The sequence below is a fragment of the Sus scrofa genome, chromosome 15 (genome assembly GCF_000003025.6).
Source record: "Sus scrofa isolate TJ Tabasco breed Duroc chromosome 15, Sscrofa11.1, whole genome shotgun sequence".
Lineage (NCBI taxonomy): Eukaryota > Metazoa > Chordata > Mammalia > Artiodactyla > Suidae > Sus > Sus scrofa.
This window is the reverse complement of record NC_010457.5, coordinates 34349703-34368852: the sequence shown is the minus strand read 5'-3', so window position 1 is coordinate 34368852 and position 19150 is coordinate 34349703. Positions and strand designations below refer to the sequence as shown.

At 43.3% G+C, this 19150-nt stretch overlaps 2 protein-coding genes across 2 annotated transcripts in view; one reads left to right on the top strand and one right to left on the bottom strand.

Annotated features, from left to right (window-relative positions):
- Positions 1 to 7131, top strand: part of CSMD1 (CUB and Sushi multiple domains 1) — a 1882041-nt gene extending 1874910 nt beyond the window's left edge. The window contains 2 exon segments of the mRNA XM_021075826.1: positions 828 to 960; positions 3935 to 7131. Coding sequence (XP_020931485.1) covers positions 828 to 960; positions 3935 to 4094 — 293 coding nt within the window. The 3' untranslated portion in view covers positions 4095 to 7131.
- LOC106506202 overlaps positions 7266 to 19150 on the bottom strand; it is a 335514-nt gene continuing 323629 nt past the window's right edge. The window contains exons 6-8 of the mRNA XM_021075827.1: positions 18242 to 18370; positions 14857 to 14959; positions 7266 to 11001 (exon numbers count right to left, since the gene is read on the bottom strand). Coding sequence (XP_020931486.1) covers positions 14946 to 14959; positions 18242 to 18370 — 143 coding nt within the window. The 3' untranslated portion in view covers positions 7266 to 11001; positions 14857 to 14945. The remainder of the gene's footprint in view (positions 11002 to 14856; positions 14960 to 18241; positions 18371 to 19150) is intronic.

Here is a 19150-nt window from a genome sequence, read left to right as displayed (position 1 = left end):
GCATTGAGTGATTCCATCCCATTAGGGAAAATACATTTCAAAATGGTATAAGTAAATTCTACAAGAAGAAGCATCATTGCTTGGCAATAATCAGTTAATAAATGCTTTCTGATCTGAATTTTTAATGTCTGCAGCTCTCTCAATGCCATACATGTACTCACCACTCTGTAGATATGGTTGTAGGGTCAATGATTATACTACCTTCATGATGTTTGAGACCTTTACATCAGCCTTCCCTTCTAATGGACAAGAATCATGTTTTATCATTTTTTGCATCCTCATAGAAATGTGCATTGTAACATTGGTTGCACTATGCTTTGAGTATTTCTAAACTCTGTGATGAATTTTGGAATTGACCTAAAATAAAAGCAGATTGCATCAACATAGTTACATGTGATGAATGCAATGCCATTTATATAGACACCTGGATATGTATGTAGTTTCAGTGACTTCTATTCTGCTGAGTCTGTGTCTTAGGGCGGGAGCACACAGTAAATACTACCCATCTCTGTACAAATGTACAGCCACGTAGATGCCTTCAGCTCGTTTTTATGCAAGTGCGGGTATCTATAACTAGGTGAAAGAGTGGGAATGCACAGGTCCCTTCACCTCTCTCACACTGGAAATGTGAGACTCTCGCAGTTTGTTGAATGTAGGTGAGGAATAGCAGCTTGTGTCTTCAACTCTTTGGAAAAGACTATCAGTTGGTTCCCTATGGAATTGCAACACCTTCTGCTTCTCATAGAGGTCATATTCATTTCTAAAATTTATCATACATTTATCTTGAAGAATGGTAACTGCAAGTTAAATATTCCTTTCCTTTCCAGATCCCTTAAGCTCTGATCAGGATTCTTCAAATCATTATCACGGCACCAGCAGTGGCTCTGTGGCGGCTGCCATCCTGGTTCCATTCTTCGCTCTAATTTTATCAGGGTTTGCATTTTACCTCTACAAACACAGGTACTGTAGAAATGCCATCTGTTTGCACAAGTTGTGATTGTACAGTATTGTGCACTCACACTCAGAGATTTTATATTCCTGTGCAACCTTCTCTCTGGCAATGTTTGGTTTTCTTTCTTGATCACACTTTCCCAGTGAGATAACTCTGAGTAAAAAACTTTAAAAGAAGAAGTGAGTGGATTAAGATATAACATTCAATGTTTCCTATTCAGTTAAATGATGAAATAAAGGATTTCGTTTTTACTCTCAAGCTCCGTGGCCAGCTATCAGGAACACTGAGATGGTATTTCCATCTTCGGCAGAAGATTGAAGAAGATGATCCTGGTAGCACTCTTAACTCTGGGAACCTGTGATTTATTAATCTTTCTTCAGAAAATACAAATCAAATTCTTACTATGTCCTAAGCAATATTGATAGTTGATCTCTTACAAAAGTGTTCTGAATATCTGTTAATTTGTGTGTCCTATTAACTGGAAAATGTCAAAACTTGGAGAACAACTTTAATGAAATTGATTTTTTCTTTGGGGTTGACCTGGATGCTAGTGAAAAAAGCAAAAATAGATTTTGGGAGTTCCCACTGTGGCTCAGTGGTAACGAACCTGACTAGGATCCATGAGAACGTGGGTTCGATCCTTGGCCTCACTCAGTGGGTTAGGGATCCGGCATCGCTATGAGCAGTAGTGTAGGTTTGTAGACACGGCTCGGATCCCGGGTTGCTGCAGCTGTGGTGTGTTCCAGTATGACCTGGGAACTCTCGTATGCCTCGGCTGCAGCCCTAAAAAGACCGAAAAAAAAAAAAAAGATTTTGGAGGAATTATAAATCCTTATACATTTTGGATAAATAGTACCTGGAGGAATTTGGTGTATGCCCAACTGCTCTAAAATAGTATTTGAGATAGTGACATTCTCTACAAATAATTTTAAAATATGATCCCCTGATATAAGATCAAGGTAGGCCTAATGTGTCCATTGTTTATTTATATAATACAGATATTTCTACTTAATTCTGGATTTAAAAAAATGGTGTGACTCATGGAATAGTTTTAAAAAATTCACTTTCTAATACTTTTTTTAAAATTATAGATTCCCATTGTGGCTCAGTGGAAACAAATCTGACTAGCATCCACGAGGATGCAGGTTTGATCCCTGGCCTTGCTCAGTGGGTTCCGGCATTGCCTTGAGCTGTGTGTGGTGTGGGTTGCAGACTCGGCTCTGATCCCGTGTTGCTGTGGCTGTAGTGTAGTCCAGCAGCTGTCGCTCTGATTGGACCCCTAGCCGGGGAATGTCCATATGCTGCAAGTGCATCCCTAAAAAGACAAAATATGTACATATATAAAACAGTAAGGATGTTATTTCATGACTACGTTGCATTAGCCTTCAGTGAGGATGTCCTTATTTTACTGTGGTTGGTAGTGTTCTTACTTTAAAAGTGTAACCCACTGAAAAGAATGGTATTTGTAGAATCAAAGATTGGCAGATCTACATCAATTAATTATTTATTTTCTTCTTCTTCTTTTTTACTTCCTAGGTCCACACCTGTGGCATAAGGAAGATCCCAGGCTAGGAGCTGAATCAGAGCTGCAGCTGCCAGCCTATACCACAGCCACAGCAACCCGGGATCCCAGCCGCGTCTGTGACCTACACCACAACCACTGCAATGCCAGATTGTTAACCTACTGATCAAGGCCAGGGATCAAACCTAAGTCTTCATAGATACTAGTCAGTTTTGTTACCACTGAGCCACAATGGGAACTCCCAGTTAATTATTCTTACTTTTACTTTGGAGAAAAAAATATATCCTATGCATATGTCTTATAAGCCTTATCTCAAATTTCTGCTCACAGCTATTTGAAATTTTAGTAAACGGAGAAATATATCCTACCACCTTATCTAATAAGACGCTATCTCTAGAAGTGCTTTTCTTCTTACAATATAAATTTTTTAATATAAATTAAAATATATCTCCTTCACAAGTTTCTCTAGGGAATATAACACCCATACATAAAGTAGGAGTTTATAATTCCTAGAAATTCATTTTTCTTTTTATTAGCATCCACCTAACACCGAGGAAAACATGTAGCCTATGAAAGTCACTTTCTCCACCTTTTGGCATTTGCCTGTGGGTAGGGCCTCCCTCTAGAAGCCTCCTGGGGTTTCCATCCACCTGAGCTGTCTGGCCTCCCGCAAGTCAGCAAGTTCCACCTCCAGGTTCCTCCCACTGTAGACATATGAGTCTCAGAGAAAGCTATGTTCAGCATCTCTGGAGAAGATAAGCCCACACTGTGGTCTATGCTTATACATAAATGAAACATTACGTCTGATTTTATCTTAACTTTAGGACAGTGTTGCCTTAGGGAAGTTCAGTATACACCACAGTTGTAGTTGGAGCCTTAGAAACGTCTCTACAAATGTTCAGAATTAGATCCTCAGGGAAAGTAACACAGACTAGCAGCCAGACAGGAGGGAGGCGCCACTTACTCCTGATGGGCCTTGACCCCTACATGGCACATCCCCACCTGTGGGCTGGAGGGAGTGTGGTCACCTGTGGCTTTCTTAGCACTGCCCTGCATCCAGGAGGCCATTCTGAGCCACAGGCCATGGGGCCTCTGACCTGCAGTACAGGAACCAGAGCCTAGGCCCAGCACACTTCCTTCCAGGCTCCTGGGCCCTGTCCAGACAAGCCTCACTGCCCACCCGCCCCTTCACCCCAACACCTCGCCAGGGACAAGCCTTGTTCCCCTTGGCCCTGTGCAGGTGATCTGCCTGTGATGCTGGAGCGCTGGTTGAATCAGAGCATCTTTGAGATGGTCCCAGCTGCAGGTGCAGGAGGACAGCCCACCCCCGCCCCCGGGAGGCGGTGTGCCCAGCCCCTGCCTGTCACTGTCCCGTGTGTCCCCTCACAGACACAGTCCCAGAGGTTGGGTCTCTTCCTGAAACCAGGGTCCTCATACTTTGTTCCCTCTTTTGCTTCCAGAACGAGACCAAAAGTTCAGTACAACGGCTACGCTGGGCACGAGAACAGCAATGGACAGGCGTCATTTGAGAACCCCATGTATGACACAAACTTGAAACCCACAGAGGCCAAGGCTGTGCGGTTTGACACGACTCTGAACACAGTGTGCACAGTGGTATAGCCCCGGGTGCCCAGCACCGCCTCATAGCCATACCTCCGACGGACAAGCCGTGATCCTTGGTGCCACAGACCCTCTCCCTTCCTCCCGGCTTTGCTGCAGCGATGGCCCAGCTCCTCCCGCCACACTCGGCTCGGCCCCGGCTGGCGACACAGGTCTTCATCCTGGAAGCGGCCGCTCCCGCCTGGCTGCACCTGCTGGAAGGAGGCCACTCCGGGAGACCCCAGTCCCTGCGCGGTGCCCCAATGCCCCAGACCCTCCTCCATGTGGCCAGGACGCTCTCAGCGCCGCCTCAGGCGAGTGGACACATCCTCCGGGCGCGGTGACTAATGGTAGCATCCCGAGGTGGGCTGGTTTTTGTTTAATCCCCATGAATATGAAGACTCTGGAAACAAAGCTCTCTTGAAGAAGACGCCTTTCTGGTAGACGCACACACACCTCCAAACGCTTCACTCTGTCCTGAGACCTGACAGCTCGCCTCGGCGTCCACCCCCAGGGCCTCGTGCACACGGCCCAGTCAGCTGGTCTATTGCAGAATTTTTGATGCACAATTTTTTGCACTAGTGTGTTATGAATGACTAAGATTCTGATAAAAATAAACTATTTACACGGGGTTTATACACACTCTACATTGTATATAAGCACCCTCTCACCTTGTCAAGCTCAGCATTCCACCGCAGTTTAGTTGGCGTGTTAGAAAAAAGAAAAAAAATCCCCAGATATGGCACAGGTTTTAAAAGGAAAAACAATATGGAAGAGATTTATTTATTATTGCTTCTTTTAGCCACATATATGTGTCGAATTCACTGAAGATGCCCAATGAGGGGAAAGAGGCCTTTTTATTTCCCACATAATTCTTAGTCCTGCCATCGGCCCCTTACTGTCGGAATGATACCACTTCATGGCAGGTCTGCAGCGATTTCTGTTTGCCATGTACAGATATGAATAGTAATTTATTTTAGGTAGTTCATGCCCTGGGGGTTTTGCTCACGACACAGTCTCCCCTGTTACGTTGCGATTTGTTTCTTGTTTGCTGCCATCACTCTCTGAAATTGCCTTGAGGACAGGGTCCCACAGGAGCCCCTGAACTCCATGGAAACATTCAGGATCAAACAGCCAGTGTTCCTCTGGAGGCCAGGAAGAGTCGCAGCCACTCTTCTTTCCCGATGACGTAGTGGATACATGACTTTGTCTTTAGTTTCATGCTTTATCATTCCAGATGGAAAGAAAATGCCGGTGATTTTTCAGGTTTACAATTCATCAGAGGTAGATTATGAATTTAGCATAAATAAATTAGGTGGGATTCCGCAACATGAGTAAGATCAAAACAAGAAGCAGGAGCAGTGACAATGGGAATGTTTATGTAACAAAGTGAAGATCACCGTTATTTTTATTTACTACTGTTTGATAAAAGCATTTGGAAAAGACAATGCTTATTTTATTACTCGGGTTTTAAGTACATAGTCACTTACCCCCTTCTCCCTTCCGTACGGGCATCAGGGCATCGGTGGTTTGGGGAACATGTTCACACATAGCTTCAGGACTGGCGTGTGTGTCCGTCTGTGTCATGTCTCAGTGCAGGACTTCAAAAGTGAAAAATGAAAAAGAATGTCAGGGTCATAGCTCATTCCTTCCCAAGTTTTGATTTGAACATTTGAGTTGCTCTCACCTCCTGGCGCCCGCTGTCCAGGTGCCCGTGGGAAGGGGTGCAGCGGCTGGAGGCACGGCCGCCCACCTCGGGCTCTTCCCGACCTTCCACACCCCATGCACTGAACTCAGTCTTCTGTGCTGAGTTCTCTGCACATTTCGCTCTGGCCAGCCTGGCAACATACCACGATGTGCTTTGCAGCCCGAGGTCCATATGGCTTTTTCTCCTCAGACCAGGTGAGGTCAGCCAGAGCCAGGCTCCTCGCACACCCAGGGAGCCGGAACCAGGAACCCAGGAGGAAGTCTGTGCATCTCTGTGTGCAGGGAGAACAGGGTTACTATACATACTAGGTGTATATATATATATATATACATACATATAGATAACTATAAATATAGTGTACATACATGGTTTGAGTCATTCAAACTAGGTGCAAGATGCTGACTTCAGAGTCTGAGTCAATGTCCCTCCACATCCCCGACCCGCTTGCTGGTCAACAACGTTACGAAATCCTGAAATGACAGGACTTACATACACACAAGAAACCACATATCAGATTAGACACGACTCTCCTTTGTGTGCCAAGTCAGAGTGTCCTTGGCTGCCAGTTTGGAGCATGTTATTAAAAAAAAAATACTCCATGAAATTCTCTCTCAAGAATTCTGCCTAGTTTCTTCCTGGGGTGTGTGCAGTGTTAATCAGATCCCCTGCGAGGTGTGGGAGGGTCTGGTGGGAGCAGTCGGCAAAGGCGCTTTCTGGGTCCAGGGTGGAAGACTCCTGGCGGGAGCAGCTGGAGCTCATGGAGGGGAGGCACCCCGCTGACAGGTCCTGTGCTTCAGAGCTGTGCAAACTGCTGCTTGTCCCACACATCTTGCCTTTCTTCAGGCTAGCTGCAATAATTTTTTTCTTCTGTAAAATATTTTGTAAACAACCACAAAAAAAAAAAGCTATTATAAAAAGGGGGAAAGAACGCTGGCATTATGATCAGGAAAAACCCATCGTCATCACCCACTGTCTCGCCATCTCGCCACATGCTGCTGACATGAAGTAGGTGCAAACGACCTTTTTTGTACAGAGATATATTTTTTATGAAGAATTTGTAAAATTATTAAATATGCTGTAATTTTTTGATTAATGTAGGTAAATTGTTAAAAAATAAATGTTTTTACAATACAAAACTGTAATTTTCCCAATAATGTACAATGTACCATCCTAGCTGATGTTCAGTTCTGATCCTATTACACATGTATTAATATTAAAGTGACCTGTTAAAATGAACAGTATCTTTTTTGTCAAAAGAAATTATACAGAGAGTGTAATATAGCCTGTGCAATGCCACCTATCTTTAAAGCAAATCAGAGTTCTAATTAAATATTTAATTTTAGATTTCTATTTTTCGGTGTGAATTTATTTTAGTGTTAAAAAAATAAATGCATGTGAGTCTCCGGAAGGGGAAGAGAATGAAAGTGTTCGAGATGAGCTTTCACTGTACATAGAAGGAGGGTCGATATTTTCCCAAGACATAGCCTCACCGTCACGGTTAATAAATAGCTCACTTACGAGGAGCTGAGGTACAGAGAACAGCGGTGTGGAAGCTGACAGATTTCTTGATGGGTTTTGCCTTAAAATCAATGAGAGTTTTCAGTTCCTCCAAACCAAAATCAGGCCTATATTTTTATGATGGCAGAAAAAAATGGGAGTTCTTTCTGTAAACCCTCATAACACTGAAAATGACATGTAAGAAAATTACAGACAAATGTCATGGAACATTTCAAGGATCGCGCGTGAAGCAGGCTCAGAGAATCAGCCTCACCGAGGCTTTAACATTTGGACCAGTCCCCCAACCTCCACCCCGAGTCACTTCTGGGCAGAGAGAAAACAGCTTTCTGGGTCCTCGATGGCCCATTAGGTGGGATGTCTTGCAATCCTGCAGAATGATATGCTAATTTTCCTTTAAGTCAAGTTAGTAGAAACAAAAAACCACCAATAATTTAAAAATAGCCCCACAGTGGGTTCCCAGCAACCCAGGTTTGGAGTCCACTCTGGAGTCTGGTCTCCGAGGATCAGAGATGCCTTTAAATGCTGAAGATTAGTATCTGCTGTGGCAGACACAGCTCCGGACGACGTGCGTGCATTCAGCAGCCTCGCAAAGTGGATCTCACCACTTCTGTTTTAGAGAAGATGAAGCAGACATTCAGAGACATGGCTTAGAGCATCCAAATGTGCACAGCTAGGCAATGCTGACATGAGAGGCCGGTTTTTCCTTCTTTTCACGTTTTTCTTTTTCACTAAAAATCATGATTAAATTCATCAACGTTCCTTTTTACTGCAATTAAATTTTTCTTCAAAAGCAAAAGTAAATCTTTTTTTCTGTCATTCTAATTCTATACATATTTTTGTTTCATTGGGTAGACAATTACCACAAGGTAAGAATTCCAGGAGAAATAAATACTACGTATTACCAGTTGCACCATCCCCCAAATTGCTCCTATGTGACACATCCTCAAGCAAGGATGGTGGAGCACATTTAGCACATCAGGGTGGAACTTGGGAGCTCTGGGACTGCCCTGGGGTCTTTGTCTAACACACTGAAATCGTGTGAGTTTGACTCTTACCTCATCTCTCTGCCTACACATCTTGATGACTGATTGGGACTCAATCCTTGGTCTGGAAGGGACTCAATCCTTGGTCTGGAAAACCCGTCTCCTCTGTCTGGGGGGCGGGGGTGAGGAAGAGCATCCTGCTCAGAAAAGGTCCTCATGTAGCCGCAGAATCTGGACCAGTGCTGTGGCTTCACACCCACAGCTCTGAACCCTTTTCTGGAAGAACTGAGTTTTCCACACTCTCATCTGCCCGGGGAGCATGCAACATAGTGACACAGCTGTTCATTTGTTCAAAGCCACAGCTCTTGACAACACTGAAGAAACTCCCACTGACTCTGCTGTGGGTGAATCACTTTCATGGGAAGGTAGGGCTTTGACCACAGCGAAGTAGCCTGGAGTAGCAACGCCTGCCTCACTGGACATCACTGCCTCTGAAACTCAGTGGGGTCCCCTCTCCTCCTGAAGCAGAGCCCAGCGACCCCTGGGAGCACTCTCCCCATGAGGGTCAACTGGGTGGGGTGTCAGCCACAACCCTCTCCCCTGAGACCCTGAGCTAGGACCCCCTCCCTGGAACCCTGAGGGGCCTGACACAGGCCGGGTAACTCTGCTGAGTTTGCAGAGGTCCCTGTCAACACCCCCAGGAGAGCAGCCGCTGGCCCCTCCAACCCTTCTATCCTCAGGCCCCGGGCTCTAGTCTGCTTAGAACCCTGGGCGCCTCCCACACCTGCCCCAAATCCTCCTCTATTTCCCTCGAGTTCACACGAGGTGCTTCCGTTGCTGATAAGGAACTCAGCTGACTAATTAAAACTGAACGGACTTAGAAAGTGCCCCCATCACAGCTACACTGACATGACGTTGCCATGGACATTGCTGGGCTCTGGGCTGGGGTGGACGGAGGCTGAGGTCTGGGTGGGAAGGGATGCAGCTGCTCAGGGCAGCCGGGGTTTGGCTAAGAGCGCCCCCTGCTGCATTTCATCAAAGCCTTTGGCTGAATTCAGGCCTCTGCAAGTAACCAACCGAGGGCTGGTGCCCTGCAGCTTTGTCTACTTTAGGCTCCACAGAGGGGGACGAGAGGTCCACTGGGAGGCTTCTCATTATGGAAACGTTGGAGGTAAGAGGGCAGCGCTGCTCGGGAGACTTTGTTCAGGCCCCGCATGCCCCAGGTTGCTCCCTAAGGGCTACAGGTCCACCAGGCTCCAGGGCTTCTTCCTCCCACTAAAGCTCCTGTCCTTAACAGTGGCCACCCCCACCCCCTGCCTCCTGCCCCCCTCAAATCCAGGGTTCTCCCATCTCAAGGGTGAGAGTGTTTTCCTCCCCTCAGTTAAAGAAAGGAGTCCCTGAGCACAGCGGACACAGATGCTCAAACCAGGCTGCCTCTAACTGCTGCTGTTCAACCCCAGCAACTCTGAATTGATGTGGCCCTAGCTTCCTTTATTTTGTCCCAGAGAGAGACATTCTATGCAATTGAATATCTGAATAAGTAACACGGAGCTAAGTGACTTGATCCCCATTTTGCAGATTTAGGGACAATGGCTGGTTGAGACAGGACAGTGAGACTTTGGAAGCGGCCGGGGCTTCTTGGGCTGGGCACAGCGCTTTGTGCCCTGGGGTCCCTTTGGCCTCTGGCCCTTGATCATCCTTAGCTGAGAAGCTCTGTGACCCTGGCCTCCTCAGTCCCTCTTCCCTCTTCTCATCACCAGGGAAATGGAGGCCTGGGGCGGGGCCCTCAGCAGGTGCTGGAGCACAGCTGCCTCAGGCTTTAAGCAAAGACAAGGTGCTTCATACACTTGGGATGGCAGTGATTATTTTGCAATATGTAAAGGTATCAAATCAATAGGTTGTGCAGCTTAAATTTACACAGTGTTGTATGTCAACTGCATCTCAACAAAGCTAAAAAATTCCCTTCATGGAGCCGTTCCTCTCTAAGTAACACACCTGTTATAGTACACTGTCCTACCCAAACAGGGACGAGTGCGCTCCAGCCCTGTTTCCAAGAGTGAGTACTGGCAGTGAGGTCAGAGGCCATCGGCAGAGGAGAAATTAAGTAAAGTTTGGCATATCTGTATAACAGAACATAAGCCAATTAGAAAAAGAAGGCAGTTTATAGTGTACCGATATCTAAGGACGTACAAGATTTAAAGTGAAAAAGCGTCATACAGGGCTGGGTTTCGGGTAGGCTTGGACGTGTGTGAGCAAAAGCCCCTGTGCACACACACTCCTGAGGTCACGTAGATGATCTGCAAGGATATTTAGGAAACAGCAGTGGCGGTTTTCTCTGCTGGGGAAACAGAGGGAGTGGGAAGATCCAAAGGGGCACTGCTCCCTCCCTAAAGCTTTACAGCCTTAGAACAGGGAGATGTCACCTATGCAAACAACTGACACCTTTTCCAAATTAAATTAAGATAAACACATGCACCTGTTGTTGGACTCTTGTTCCTGCCTCCAGCACGATGTGGAAGAGCCATGATCCTGATTTTTAAACCTGGCTTCTCTTTTTTGTCTTTGCTCTCAGAAACTGGCTGAGGGATGGTAACGGGATAAGTCAGCAGTTCACTGCAGATGGAGCCAGTCTTTGTAGATGTCCATGGTCATTGGGAAAGTCCAGCTAAACTGATGTTTTCTCTGCTTGACATGGTATGTACTGGAAAATTAATGTCTACTACAAAGGAAATTTAAAAGAGAGAGAAAAAAAAGAAGAGAGTTGATTACATTACTAGAGTCAGAAGTTGGGCTCATTGTAAGTGTAAGGGAATAATGCATATTCAAAATTTGCTCTCCATTGGCTTTGGCTGCATCTTATCCTCAACGGCCTGGCCCCAGCTCACCCTGGTGGTTCTTTACAGCAGGTGCTTTAGTACCTGTGAAGGTGAGAAAATCAACTCAGGACAAGTTATGGAGCATCTACTAAATATCAAGATTTAGGCTAGATCAGGAGAACTCAAGACAAATAAGGTGAAGGCTCTTGAAAGTTACAATCCAAGCAGAGGCAGATACATAAGACAATAGTTACGATAAAGTGCGGTAAATGCATTTTTCTGTATTTGCACAGAGCAGTGCATCTGAGGGCCAATGGGAAAGGATGCCCCAAAGTTTCTGGAGGCAGAACAAGTGGGGAAATTATTAAGGAAACTATCTGGGGAGCTGTGGTTGTTAAGGGAGCCCTCTGTCATTCTGATCTCAAGTCCCTGTGACTCCTCAATGAATGAATAACAATAAGGCCCCATTAACACCAATATCCCATTTCTATTGGCTCAATGGCTCCCCTGAAACTTTTCAGTTTGTTAGTCCTAACAGACACAGCCCCTGGTCATTTCAGGCCTCCCTGGAGCCTGCCTTACAGGTGTTTCCAAGGCTATCCATCTCACTTGTCCTGTGAGGCTTCTGGACTCCTGTTGTTCATCAACGGCTCCTCTAAGAAGGGGGTGCTTCTCTCAACACACTTGCCCTTGACCATGAGACTGCAGACAGGCTGCCACTGTTCCAGTCATCACAGCCCCATTAAGGTGGGAAGTCCAAATGTGTTACATAAAGAAGAGCTGACACTGGCCACACTCTATTCTATCAAGAAAGCCAACAATTTCACAAAAGCTCCCCATCTCCCCCACTGCCTTAAGCAAACCCCCATTTCAATCTCATCACCTAGAACCTGGCCACAAACCACTCACAGAAGTAAAGGAAGCTGGAAAAATAGACAATAGGAACTTCCGAGTCATTAGGATTCATCACCTGGGGCTAGGTCAGCAACTCCCCAATTACAGGCTGTATTCTGATGATAACAAAAATAAGGAAGATAAATTGCTTTAAAAATGTTTCCCTTTGAGAATAAGTAAAGGCTCCCCATGAGTTTACCCCGCTAGACAGATACCAGACTCTAAGACTCTCAGCAGTGACACTCAATTTGCACTTACTCAGCAATTCCGCATCATTAGAGGATCTCATTATACATTTGACTCCCCCACACCACTCCTCCTATTGGTTGGGTAATTTGGAGCTTTAAAACCAATGGACACAGAGACAAAAAATAAATGTATGAATACATGTGCTTCCATGTGCTTTAATTTAGATACATTTCTTTATGGGTAGGGTACAGTAATTCGGTAGTGTCCTATCACTGGACAGAATGTGCATAAATAAGTTTTAGTAGAAACATGATTTACACCGAAGTTACCTTTTCTTTTCTTATTGTTCTGAGGAAATGTGTGTGTGTTTGCAAGATCCAAGCAGATGTTTTGAAAAAGAAGAGTGAAAGCATTATAGTAGTGGATGCCTTTGTGAACATTTAAATGTGTTGGCACATGGCTTTTATTACCTAGAGAGCCACTTAAAAGCTTATGGAAAAATCAAACATATGTTGTTATAGCTGTCATGTCAGCTTCAGAAGCAGTTATCATAGCTTCCTACGTATTTGTTTTGAATTACAGGTAGGAAAATGAATTCCCTTTCTCTTATTACTGTGTTTGAGTCATAGATTCTAGGGACAAATATGAAATAAGAGAAAAATAAGACCTGAGTTTTAGAGCTTTGCATCAATTTTATTCAGATTCATATTGAAAATTTTTCAAAAAATAACTGAATATATATATTTGTGCTTTTACGCATTATTCACACCGAGCAATATTTTAGCTGGTGATGACTATAAAATTACAACTAATTATATAAGAAAGTCATATACTATTTATGAAACACATTTGCATTAACTACTAACCATGGAAGTGAAGTTTACTGTCCCAAACAGAATGTGACAAAAACAGTGTGGCAGTAAAATAACTGGAAGTTAATACACTTAAGTACTATGATAAACCAATGCAATTAGAAAAAACAATTGGCCTGCTTTCCCAAAGCTGGTGAGGCTACAGTGAAACTGACGTGTCTCTACATGTATGTAATCTGGAATGTACTTTGACATTATGGATCAATAATCTCTGTAAGTGTTGACATAATTTGACTTTTTAACATTATGGATGAAAACAAATCCTAAAAATTAAATCTGAAAGAAAACAAAACTCAGGTCTATAAACTAGATAGATAAGTCAATACACATGTACATTTATAAGTGGCCAAATGGTAAAAATAAATGAAATAAATATTTGAGAGCAGGAAAAAAACCACATGATTTAAAATAAAATTGGAGAAATACGATACAGCCATTAAAACTGTTAAAGACCCAATAACAATGTAATGGTTAAGAGGCACTGTAAAATTTAGCACTGATTTATGCTACCAGTGCAATGGGAAAACCATCACATGACATGGGAATAGACCAAAAGGGATACTAGAGACTTGCTCATCTTACTTAAAAGTAGCAGGTTATGGACATTTTTATCTCCTTCTTAGTGTTTCATTGGTTTGCTGTGATGTTTTAAGAATAAAAGTGAGAAAATAAAATGTAGAAAATTAATTAAGAAGAGCAAAATTATGATCTTTCTGATTACTAAATCTACTTACAATAACTGAAAATTCGTTTCTTTGAAATAAGTGACAACGGAGGGTCCTTTCGTACATATCAGAATTGCTGGTGGGGATTTACAGATCTGCAGAGAGATGTGGCCCTAAGTTACAATGACTTACCCTGTGACATTTCAATTGCACAAGGCTTTTTTAACAGTCTCAGTAATTTTTCAGTTCTAATTTTTATGCCATGATGGGAGCTCCCAATTTAGTCAATATTTATACTTGGTCAATATTTCATGTAAGAGAAATTAATCTTGGAGGACTAGAATGTTTATAAAATAGTCTTACTGACTCCAATCCTTCCAACTCCAATATACACCAGATGACATAATTCATTTTGTCATTTTCCCACGTATAGGTGCACACGCACATGCATGCACACACCCTTGTCACACAGAGCCAGCTCTGCCTTCTCTTCCTGGTTCTAAGTGTCCTCTACAACTTGACCTTGTTATTGCCTTTATATCATTTTCCCACAATATTCTCTAAAATGTGACTGATTTTTGGTATAGAGATAGTGTTACTGCATTTGGAGTGGATAAGCAATGGGATCCTGTGTATAGCACAGGGAACTATATCTAGTCACTTATGATGGAATGTGATAGAGGATAATGTGAGAAAAAGAATGTATACATATGTGTGTGTGAATGGGTCACTTTGCTGTACAGTAGAAACTGACAGAACACTGTAAACAACCATAATGGAAAAAATAAAATCATTTAAAAAAAAAGTGTTTGTAATCAGAAATTTTGGATTTAAATCCCAGCTGTGTGATATACTAGGTTTACGATTCAGAGAATCTTACATATTTCACTAACCACAAATATTCTCCTGTATAAAATGATAGTGCATTCCATTCATGGATATAATAAGTATTTAATGAGCAATAGAAACCACTCATAATTCAGAAACACTCATTTGAGGCATGGAGATCTCTTTGGGGGATGATCTGAGAACTTCTGATTTTTTAAAAAGATGCATCAATTAAGTTAGACCAAGTTGGAGCAGCGGATAAAATGTGAATGCTGTGGCTGAGAGAAACGGGGGTGTGTTTCTCACTCACCAAGACCTCAGGGTGAATGTTCAGATTTGGGAGGAGGGTCACCTTCCAGGAGGCCATTCTGGGACCCAGGTGACTATGGTTCAGCGACATCAGAACACTCCTCCTGCAGATAAACAGATCAAAGAGACACGCATGGGAGGATTTTGAAGGACAGGAGAGGCAGCAAAGTTACCCCACACTTTACTTTGGGGAAAACTTAATTATAGACCACAAGTAACAGGAAAGGAAGACTGAGATGCTTAGTGTGATCTAGAGACGGGAGGATGGAGATCTGCAGACACCTAGAGAAATGGGGGCACACACAAAGGTATTTGCACAAGAAAACATCCTGCTAATTTGTAACAGTGAAGAATAGAAACAATGTAACTATCCATCAACAGGTAGCCAGTGAAGTAATTATCGTGCATTCATAAAATGGATTACCTGAGTTCCCACTGTGGTTCAGTGGGTTAAGGATCCCACGTTGTCTCTGTGCAGGGTTTTTGTTTGTTTGTTTGTCTGTTTTGCTTTTTAGGGCCACTCCTATGGCATATGGAGTTCCCAGGCTAGGGGTCTAATCAAAGCTACAGCTGCCAGCCTATGCCACAGCCACAGCAACACCAGATCTGAGCCACATCTTTGACCTATACCACGGCTCACAGAAACGCCAGATACTTAACTCATTGAGTGAGGCTAGAGATCGAACCTGCAATCTCATGGTTCCTAGTTGGATTCGTTTCCACTATGCCGAGACGGGAAGTCCAAGGATGCAGGTTTGATGCCTGGCCTTGCTCAGTGGGTTAAGGATCTGGTATTGCCATGAGCTGGGGTGTAGGTCACAGATGCAGCTTGGATCCAATGTTGCCATGGCTGTGGTATAGGCCAGCAGCTGCAGTTCCAATGCCATCCCTAGCCCAGGAACTTCCACATGCTGAGGGTTTAGCCATTAAAAAAAAAAAAAAAAAAGGATTATTATGAAACTAGTGAAAGGAAGAATGGATAAAGTATGCTTTCTCCGCACAAAGCTAACATGTGTCATACATTGGGATAAAAATAAGAGGCAAACAGTGTCCGTAACATGCCTACATCATCTTTATACATTCATAGGAGGATACTTTAAGTTTTTCCTGCTTTATAAGATGTGGCACATAACTGTGTACATTTAAGGTGTACAATTTGATGATTTTATACACATATATATTGTGAAATGATTTGGTAAGTTAGCACCTCCATCACCTCACATATTTACAATTTTTTTTATGTGGTGAGCATATTTATGATCTATGCTCCTAGCAACTTTCATGAATATAGTATAGTTTACCACTGTAGTCATGATGCAGTACACTGGATTCCTAGAACTTATTCATGTTATAATTGGGACTTTGTGCCCTTTGAACATTCCCCAGTTCCCCATCCACCATCCCAGGCTACCACCATCATACTGTTTCTATGAGTTTTTTTTTTTAAGATTCCATGTTAAGTGAGATCACATTATATTTGTCTTTCTCTGACTGACTAATTTCACTCAGCATAATGTCCTCAAGGTCCATCTGTGTTGTTGCAAATAGCAGGATTTCCTCTTTTTTATCGCTAAGTTATATTCCATTCTGTATATCCATCCGTCCATCAGTAGACACTTAGGTTGTTTCCGTATCTTGCCTATTGTGAAAATGCTGCAATAAATACAGGGGTGCACACTACTCTTCAAGATAATGATTTAATTTCCTTTTGTTTATATATTCAGAAAGGGAATTCCTGGACCACCTGGTAGTTCTAGCCTTAATTTTTCTTTTCTTTTTAGGGCTGCACTTGCGGCATATGGAAGTTCCCAGACTAGGAGTCAAATTGGAGCTGCAGCTGCTGGCCTACACCATGGCCACAGCCTCAGCCACGTGGTATCCAAGCCATGCCTGCAACCTGCACCACAGCTCATGGCAATGGTGGATCCTTAACCCACTGAGTGAGGCCAGGGATTGAACCCGAGTCCTTATGGATTACTGCTTAGGCACAATGGGAACTCCTAGTTTTAATTTTTTGAGGAACCTCCATACTGCTTCCCCTAGTGGCTGCACCAAATCCCAGTGTCACCAACAGTGGCGTTTTCCCCATGTCCTCACTAACACTGGTTATATCTTGTCTTTTTGGTGACAGTCATTCCAACAGGTGTGAGGTGATATCTCACTGTGATTTTGATTTGTGTTTCATTGGTGATTAGTGGTTTGACATATTTTAATTTACCTGCTGGCTATTTGTATTCTTTGGAAAATGCCTATTATGGTCATTGGCCCATTTTTAAAATAGGATTTTTAGGTCTTTTGTTCATGAGTTTTGTGAGTTCTTTATATATTTTGAGTATTAATCCCTTATTGCATCAGTGGTTTGGAAATATTTTCTCCCATAATACAGGTTGCCTTTTCTATTGTTGGTGGTTTCCTTCACAGGGCAGAAGGTTTTTAGTTTGACAGAGTCTTACTTGTTGATTTTTGGGTTTTGTTGCTTGTGCTTTTGGTGTCATATCCACATGACAGATAAAATTGTAAATAAAATCAGAATTTTACCAAGCTGTTGAGTAACTGGACAAATGACTGATTTCATCTAAAAAATTAAATCTCATTTCCCCAAAGTACAGAGACTTAATGGAGGTTCAAAAGAATACACACACACACACCACACACACACACACACACACACACACAGTCAAGGGATGACCAGATTCCATGATGTACTCTTAGCTAAGAAGTACTCATTATACCAAAAAGTAATAGCTTTTGAGAATGAAAGGGCAAAAACAAGAAATAAGAACATATATTTATATTGCCTCTGCACTAATAAACATTAAAAGACACTCATTCAATGAATAAAAGTGGTTAGTAGAGGGAGAAATGAGGGAACATGTTACAGAGGAGGGGGTGGAGCAAGAGATGCTTAATTATATTTGTTTTGTCTTTGAACCATGTGGATTCATTTCCTAGTTGGAAAAGGAAATAAATGCTGAAAGGATTTTGAAAAAGAAAACTACCAAGCACTTAGGAAAAAAAAGTAAAAGTATAGTAGACATAAATAGCAAAATTTTAGGTCAATTGAAAAATAAGCATGAATGTAGTATTAATACTTGAAGAAAACTTAATACAATACTTGAAATAACAGTGGTGTAGGGGAAGACTTCCCAACCAAAAGGAAGTATTGGGAGACTTGGGCAAAAAATTCACCATTTTGATTCAGGAAATATCCTATAAAACAAAATAGTCAACAACAAAAGTAAAGTTGAGAGAAAATATTTACAGCACATCCTATTTTCCAAAATATTAATATTTACATGTAGGTAAAGATACAGTAGAAAAAAAAGTTTGATGCAGGCAATTTAATGAAAGGAAAACTGGCTAATAAACATGTACAATCTGCTTACCTGAACTAGTAACCTGATCAAAAGCCTTTGTGTTACTCAGGTAGGAGCAGAGGGTCAGGAGGCTGTGATGGTCCAGTTTAGGCATGTCTGGGAGGAACAGGCTTCTGTCCATTTCTGGAGGAAGGGCAACTGTTAAAATGTGCAACATTTATCAAATTATCAAGCAGGAGGGTTTTTTCACATAGCAATTCAGCGCTCGGTAGTACCCAGCATAATTAGGCACATGTATTTCAGAAATGTAGTCAGGGTAGGTAACTGCACAGGATTTGGAACAGGAAACATGGACCATCAATGCCAGGACGCAAAGGGGTCAAGGGTGGGAAACAGCCTGGCAGGTGATCTGAGCCTTAGATGGGGCAGGGACAGCATGACATCCAAGCTGAGAGATTCAGGAGCCGAGCTGGGACAGGTATGGCACAAGCAGGCATCCGAGGGCTGAGTATGGCTTGTGAGCAGGGCTGTGAGTCAAGGTGGGCATGAGAGGGAAGGGCTGTGGAGCCAGGAAGCTACTGTGGGTTGTTGAGCCTCGGGATTCCTCAGAAGTTTCTTCCCCTGGCTCCTCTGACCAGCACCCCTGCCCCGCCCCTCGCCACCGATGGGCCAAAGGGTCCCTGCTTCATCTGGTGGCAGATCCTTAGCACCCAACTGGGCCCGCAGATAGAAAGGCAGCTTCAACCTCCAGCTCCAGATTCACACTGGGATGCAGATGCCACGGCAATGCCACATTTTAAGGTCTATCCCTTAGGAAATAAATGTCTAATGGTAGAAGTGGACACAACTGTAACATGGACGGGGCCACTAAGCAGTAGAACGTGAGCTTTCTGGTGAGGGGGCAGTGGCCATCCACACCCTCAGCCGACGGGCCAGATCACGTGCACTTCTGACTCCAGACCCTTATGTCACAACATG